The sequence below is a fragment of the Helianthus annuus genome, chromosome 8, assembly GCF_002127325.2.
Source record: "Helianthus annuus cultivar XRQ/B chromosome 8, HanXRQr2.0-SUNRISE, whole genome shotgun sequence".
NCBI classification, from domain to species: domain Eukaryota; kingdom Viridiplantae; phylum Streptophyta; class Magnoliopsida; order Asterales; family Asteraceae; genus Helianthus; species Helianthus annuus.
This window is the reverse complement of record NC_035440.2, coordinates 101,012,503-101,020,061: the sequence shown is the minus strand read 5'-3', so window position 1 is coordinate 101,020,061 and position 7,559 is coordinate 101,012,503. Positions and strand designations below refer to the sequence as shown.

The window sequence follows — 7,559 nt, the reverse complement described above, 5'->3', positions numbered from 1 at the left end:
TACGGATTTCCTATGGAAATTGACGTGGGAATACCAGCAGTTTTCTCGTAGTGCGGGCTTCTGCCCTAGGTAAGTGTTTTCCCTAGTTCGGAGACGAGTGTATCCCGATATAGTAAATTTCGCCAATAACCCATTTAAAAGATTCGTTCACCGTTCAAAAATCTAAATAACTAAATGCATAAAATAAAAGTTGTAAAAATCTTCTAAATTCTGTTTCTAGTGCTACTAGAAAGTCTATATATATATGCCATCAGCCACCGCTTCATCACCATATGAAGTCAAGGCCACTTGTCTCTCTTTGCAATGCATGGTTTTACCTTTTCAATACCCTTCATCGTTTAGCTACTGCCATCATCTATCTCTCTCTCTTCTATATTCCTCTCTCTCTCCCATACTGGAAGATCAGTAACAACATGGCACTATGGTTAACAAGTACAAGAAGAGGTGGTGGTAACTTAATGAAGAAAATCATAAGCAGTTATCCTCTACCATTATTCCCTAATTATCAAACAACTATTGCTTCCTCATCTTCATCTCCCACTCTCCTCAGTGATTCTATTAATGGAAAAAGGACTTCTTCATTCCAATATTCGTTTTTGGGTACTCGCCATTACAAATCCATGCATGCAGCAGGTGAACAGATATTATCCCAAGAAGATGATAATGATGATTCTACTTTTGGGAAAACAAAGGTAAATGTAATACCTACGTTATTATTCTTTTGTTGTTTAGATCATGCATATGCACTTGCATCATCTTTGAAATCATATCTTTTGGCAATTTGGTCAAGCAACTCGTTGGGAAAATGGAACGGGATTAGGCTATCTGTAATGGTTTAATCCGTTTTGATTGCTCGCAAATCTAAAAGAAAAATCCATGAGTATACCAAAATAAAAATTAGACCTAGAGGTATACTAATATTTCCTTATGGGTATTTTATACATAAAACAAAGAACAAAAAAAAATGCACTAATTTTACAGTTCACCAACAAAGTTGCGGTAGCCTGGGTTACCTTGCCTCCTTCGTAGATCTACGGCCCATACACGCAGCCATGAGCTCTCTCTCACTTTTTTTCACTTTTTTTACATTATGGTTTCACAAGTTTTATCTACTCACTGCCCTTTAAAATATTATATAAATCTAATAGAATTAAAAAAAAAAAAGAAAAAAAATAACAAGAAGAAGAAACAAAGCATGTGGTTGGTTGAGTTCATGGACCCACTAGTCTTCCCTCCCTCACTCCCCTTTGCCGGTTCATGGAACCCCCTGGCCCTTTCATGCCACATGGGTAACTTTCCATATCATATCATTGGAGTGTTAGCCCATTACACATGGTCTTAGGCTATAGGGTGTGGTCATGATCCTTCCACATCAGCGTCATGTCATCTGCTTTTAATCTATCATCCAAAACCACAAACCTAAGGGTGTGGTCATGACTAAAACCACTATTATCTTATTTTAATTTATTTTTTTGAAAAGGAAAAGAAATATTGAATAAGGAAATGAGGCCCATGGTTGCCATTGTTTAATCCATGGGAATCATGGTGGATGAGACAAGGGGGTGATGTAGCAATCCATTAATGGTCCTAAGTGGCGATTGATGACCCAACCATGCCCCTCACACCCTATAGCCTTAGCGTGTAACAACACTTTGGGAAGAACACTAATGCAATTGTTGGGTTTGAAGTCCTTGTTATTGGGCTTGTTCTAATTGTGTATTCACGAGGCCCGCTTTGGGTATCATGTTCCCCAAGCCTAAAACCCCAATTGCTCTCTATAGATAGTCAGTTTTGTATTGTAATCGTTGTTGTTCTGTGCTTAATGAAACAACCTAGTTGCAGCCCGTCGACGTAGGTACCCACTAAGACCGAACCACGTAAAATTCTTGTGCCGTCTTTATTATTATGTCTATCGCGTTATTTATTGTGTGCACGTTTGTGTGTTTGGTTCCGCTTCAAACCTAACATCAAAACCTCAATTTCATCGAGTTAAATGTTGGTTGAACTTTTTATGTTTATGTTCTTATCTTGTTTGGAAGGCAGTTCCTCTTTTGCCCATTTTGTTATTTTCACTTTACATCATTATATATCATGTTTGAAACCAATACTAGTTTGTGAAAACGTTTAAAATATGTATTGTGTTCACATAGTCAATGAAGTCACTACAAGAAAGTGACAGATCATCTGCTATATATTCATACTTTTTTTTTGTAAATGAGTAAAAGTTGTAAATTTATATAACGCTTTTAATATTATAAGTTAGTATAATTGATAAAATCTCCACAAACATGTAGAAACTTTAAATGCAATTTTTGCTATAGTGCATAAAGTTGAGAGAAACGTTCACACTTTTAGATTAAAAAATTTGAGATCTAGCTAAAATTTACACTTAAAATACATGAAAATTGAAGTAATTCATCCACACTTTAGAGGCGAGCAAAATACATGAAAATTGAAGTAATTCATCCACACTTTAGATGCGAGCCGAGTTGACTAATTTAAAATTCGAGCTAAGTCCAAGCCAGTATCGTTAGCTAGGTTATGGCTTGGCTTGTCAGATCGTTTAGTATTTCCAGCCAAGCCATGCTCGAGCTGGCCCTAGCTTAGCACAGCTCAACTCGGCTCAGACTCGTGAACAAATAGACTCCTAGCTCAAGTTTCACACTTTAAATGGCAAATTGCCTTTACATATGTTTCATAATTTATAATTTATTCCAATTACAATTGATTTTGTTGGAGGCTAGAATATGGATCTTCCGGGTGGCAAGATTGCGTATACAATTGACATGAAATTTCTTCCTGGTTCGTCTGAGGAGAGGGTGAAATGTTACCGAGTTCTTGATGAGGATGGCTACCCGATTTCATCGGACATGTTGGAATATGTAGGGATATTTTTATGATCAATTTACTCGTTATGGTTCTCGCGTGTTTATTTATGTTAATTCTTTTAGCATTCTTTACTTGAGTTTACATTGTTCGTTTGTTGTCATGTGCTATACCCATCACTAGATGAGTAAAGAACTTGCATTGAGAGTGTATAGCGGCATGGTTACGCTTAATACAATGGATAAATTCTTTTACGAGGCGCAAAGGCAAGGAAGATTATCATTCTATTTAACATCATTTGGTGAGGAAGCTATCAACTTAGCATCAGCGGCTGCACTTAGCTTCGACGATATAGTATTAGCACAGTTTCGACTCAACTTTTGACGAAAAAATAGAAAAGTATCATTAAATAGTAATCACGTTTCATTATTATTCCACGTGTCACCAAAACTTTAAAAGAGGTTTAACCACTATGTTTTAGCTTTGACATCCAATTAATTTGTACTAAACTGTTACATATGTTGAAGTGGTGCATCATTTGTTAAAATAGTATAACCATGACAACATAGACACTATCAATTGTATATGATTGGGACACTCTATCATCATTTTTATACAATTGTGAAGTCACATCATCTATGTTACATAATTGTAACCACAAGTGTCACATTATGTGTAATTGGTTTTATAGTTTGCAAGTCAACTTTTAATAGAAATATTTCACTAGATTAAAAGAAATTGAAACATAAGTCGTAGGAACCCTTCAAAAAAAGTTTAAATGGCCTAGGTGGAGCAATAATATAACTTGGGATATTAAGTAGCATTTGCCGAAAAGAAATTAAACTCGACATTTCAAAGCGATTGTAAACATGGATGGACCTGGTATATAAGGTGCGGGGTCAACTGACCTCGCATATTTTTTTATATGTAAGTATATCCTAGTTTCTTGACAGACCCGGAATTTTTGTACCTAGAAAAGATCTCAAGCTATGCATGTGGCATTTTTGTACTTAGAAAAGATCTCAAGCTATGCATGCGGCATTTGAATGGTTATTGAACAGTGTTTTCCCTTTTAATGATCAAGATTACCTCAAAAACCTCATTGCAACTTTTAGTTTTACCGGTTGCAACGTCAAACTGTCATTTATTATTTATGTGACTCCACCTGAACTAAAGATTCACACGTTGAGTTAATAGATATCAACGCACCAAAAAAAACCCAACCCCAATAAAAATTCTTGGGTTTGCCACTGATTGTGATATGTATTCGTTAGTAATAGTTTTAAATTAGAGCTCATGGTTTGATCATATTGACCTCCTTGAATATATACTGCAGTATAGAGAGCCAGGAGTTTTATTGTGGCGCGGTTTTACCATGCAAGAATTTGCAAACCAATGCTTCGGAAACAACATTGGCCATGGAAAAGGCAGGCAAATGCCAATTCATTATGGATCGAAGAAGCTCAATTATATTACAATTTCATCACCATTGGCGTATGTCACTATATCATCATTGTTTTACTGGATTATTATAGAAGACAAAATTCAAAGAAACACAACATACATACACTTTGCTACTATAAACTCAATGTAGCCTTTTTTGATCAAATGATACAACATGTGTACTAACAACCATATCATAAGAGTTCTTTTTAGCATTTTATGCAACATGTTATTTATCATGTTATGCAACAAGTTGCATGATATGATACTTGTATCCTATAATAAGTCATTGTTATTCTTTTCTTTTTATCCTAGCACACAACTCCCTCAAGCAGTTGGTATGGCTTATTCGCTAAAAATGGATAAAAAGGATGCGTGTGTAGTGGCATTTTTCGGAGATGGTACTACGAGTGAGGTATATGAATCTTTATACTTCAATAGTTTTTGACATCAGTTTTTTTATCCACACAACTTTTGTATGGGGGCAAACACTATACAACTAGGCCACTTTATACTTCGTTAGTTTTATAGAATTGTATGTGATGTTACTTTTTTTGACGGTCCTATACTTCGTTAGTTATAAGAATTGTATGTGATGTTAATTTTTTTTGATGGTCCGTGTTGTTTAATTTGTGAAGGGAGATTTTCATGCTGCTTTAAATTTTGCTGCGGTTATGGATGCTCCGGTTGTATTCATATGTCGTAACAATGGATGGGCTATTAGTACTCAGGTCACCGAGCAATTTCGAAGTAAGTTTTCACTCAAGATTATCCATTTTGTATTCCAAAAATATTCATCAATCACTAAAAAGAAAAAAAAAAGGTCTCTTACATATACATATCTAGTGACAATGTTGCTGATTTATTACCTTCACAAAAACCATTGAATTTTTTTTAGAGATGGAGCCTTTTGTCTCGACAAAAAAACGTTGCAAACTAGGCTTTGCGACAGTTTTCTTCGCTGATGACTGATGTAGTAGTTATTGGTACCTATGTAACCTTTTACTAGCACTTTTAGAAAACAATTTATGTCACGAAACTTCTGTAATAGATTGTCCAACCCTATCCTCACACCTTATAAGTGTATGTATAGGTCTTTTAATACAATGACACTTTTAGTGTGTCACAAAGATTATAGTGAACATAACCTTCCCTATTTGATTGAAATGGCTTGCATATGGGCAGGCGATGGAGTTGTTGTTAAAGGCCAAGCCTACGGAATTCCAAGTATAAGGGTAGATGGCAATGATGCTCTAGCAGTTTATAATGTTGTTCGTAGTGCTCGTGAGACGGCTATCAACGAACAACGCCCAATACTTATCGAGGTTGATCATAAATACCAAGTTAAATAAATCATATGTGCTCTTCAATTTATGTATTTTTTTCCTAAAGTGAAGTGTTTGGTTTTTTTATCCTTTATACTTTGTGATGGTGAAACACAAGGCCATGACATATAGAGTAAGTCACCACTCTACATCCGACGATTCAACAAAGTATCGGTCGAAGGATGTTATCGAATACTGGAACACAGTGCATTCTCCTATAACAAGATTAAGAAACTGGGTCGAGAGAAAAGGTTGGTGGAGTGATAAAGAAGAATCTGAACTCCGTATTCATACAATGAAACAGGTAAATATTTACCGTTTTCAATAACTAGGGATGGAAAACAAACCCTAAACCCGCAGACAAATCCAAAACCCAAAATTTAGGGACGGGTAGTGAGACGGGTATTCGGCTATGTGATTAGTTTTAAAAAAAATTTGCGGGTTTGGGACGCGTATGGTATTATGTGATACCCAACAAAATTACCAGAAACACACATACATGCTTACCCAAACCATACTGGCATACTCGTATACGTTTTCTTATTATTTTTATTTCACTTTGTCCTTGAGTGATAGAATACTAGCTTTTAATTTTTATATTTCTAGCTTCCTTGTGTAATAAAGTTATATTAGAATCGAAATAGCAAGAAATGAATATGGAAATCCCTATGTGTAATTTTACAACTAAAGGGCATACCCGATATCCAACAGGTATGGGATGGGACTGGGAATACCAATTACTTGTCTTATTAGTTATTACCATCCTATCAATAATGCTAGTTTGATTTATTGCATATAACAAATGTTTGCATGTTCTATAACCGAAAGTTAGTATATTGAGACAATTACTATATATTTACAGGTTAAACATGCGATTGATGAAGCCGAAAAAGAAGAAATGCCACTTCTTAGAGACATGTTCACAGATGTGTATGATGATTTACCATCAAATTTAATGGAGCAAGAAACATTGGTTAGAGAAACAATACAAAGGCACCCAAAAGATTTCCCCAAGGACATGCCACTATGAAATCTTTGAATTTGTCAATGCAAATTTGCTACCTTTATTGGAATGGAGAAGTATGAAAATACTTTTCTGTTAGCTTGATCATGTGCAACCTTCATTTTAAATCTATAAACAGTTTAGATTGTTTCTTGAAATCTAGAAACAAGTAAATGTTGAGTGTGTTACTGGTTTAATTGACAATCATATGATTTTGTTATACAAAGATAATATTGTATACAATAAAACTTGTCTTGCTCTTGTTTCCTTTCTCTCACAGGGCCAAATATTGCTTCACTAAAATGGTTCAAGCCCACGAAAAATTGTAAAATACTCAGGCCCACTAAATTTATTGGATTCCTACTCATTATCGTATGTTCATGAGATATATGTATTGGTACTAATGTACTATGTTCCCCATGCCCATCACTACCTTTGTAGCTAACCTCGTGTACACCATGGTGGCAAGAGTTGGGTATTACCAATCGTGGTGGTACGATGAGATCACAAGACCTGGCAAACGGGTCGGGTCGGGTCATGGGTCAAAACGGGTTCGGGTCGAAACGGGTTCGGGTCAAAACAGGTCAATTAAAAAAAGGGTTGTTTTGGTTCGGGTCAAAACGGGTTCGGGTCGGAACGGGCTCGGGTTGAACGGGTTTGGGTCGGAACGGGTTCGGGTCAAAACGGGTTTCGGGTCGGGTCGGTTAAAAAAATGTTATTTTTTTACAACACAACAATTATGTTTTGCATTTATTCAAGTGCAAAATACCAAATGTTATAGTCATCTGATAGTTCTCGATTTACAATTACAATACCAAGTTTTGCATTTATTATTACATATGATTCTTTATAGATACAGACATATGTCTTAAGTGTGTTTGTTTCTGTATTATGAATTGAGAGAAGGTGAAAACGAAAGCGTACAGTTGCATTGCATCCTGTGTGTGTATGTATGTATATGC

At 35.6% G+C, this 7,559-nt stretch overlaps 1 protein-coding gene across 1 annotated transcript; it reads left to right on the top strand.

Annotated features, from left to right (window-relative positions):
* Positions 1-287: 287 nt before the first annotated feature.
* Positions 288-6,728, top strand: LOC110873513 (2-oxoisovalerate dehydrogenase subunit alpha 2, mitochondrial). The gene is made up of 9 exons (XM_022122450.2): positions 288-692; positions 2,745-2,882; positions 3,010-3,188; positions 4,159-4,320; positions 4,585-4,684; positions 4,908-5,019; positions 5,455-5,594; positions 5,713-5,898; positions 6,457-6,728. Exons 1-9 carry the CDS (start codon positions 414-416, stop codon positions 6,622-6,624), a joined length of 1,464 nt encoding a protein of 487 aa, XP_021978142.1. The 5' UTR covers positions 288-413; the 3' UTR covers positions 6,625-6,728.
* Positions 6,729-7,559: the final 831 nt, after the last annotated feature.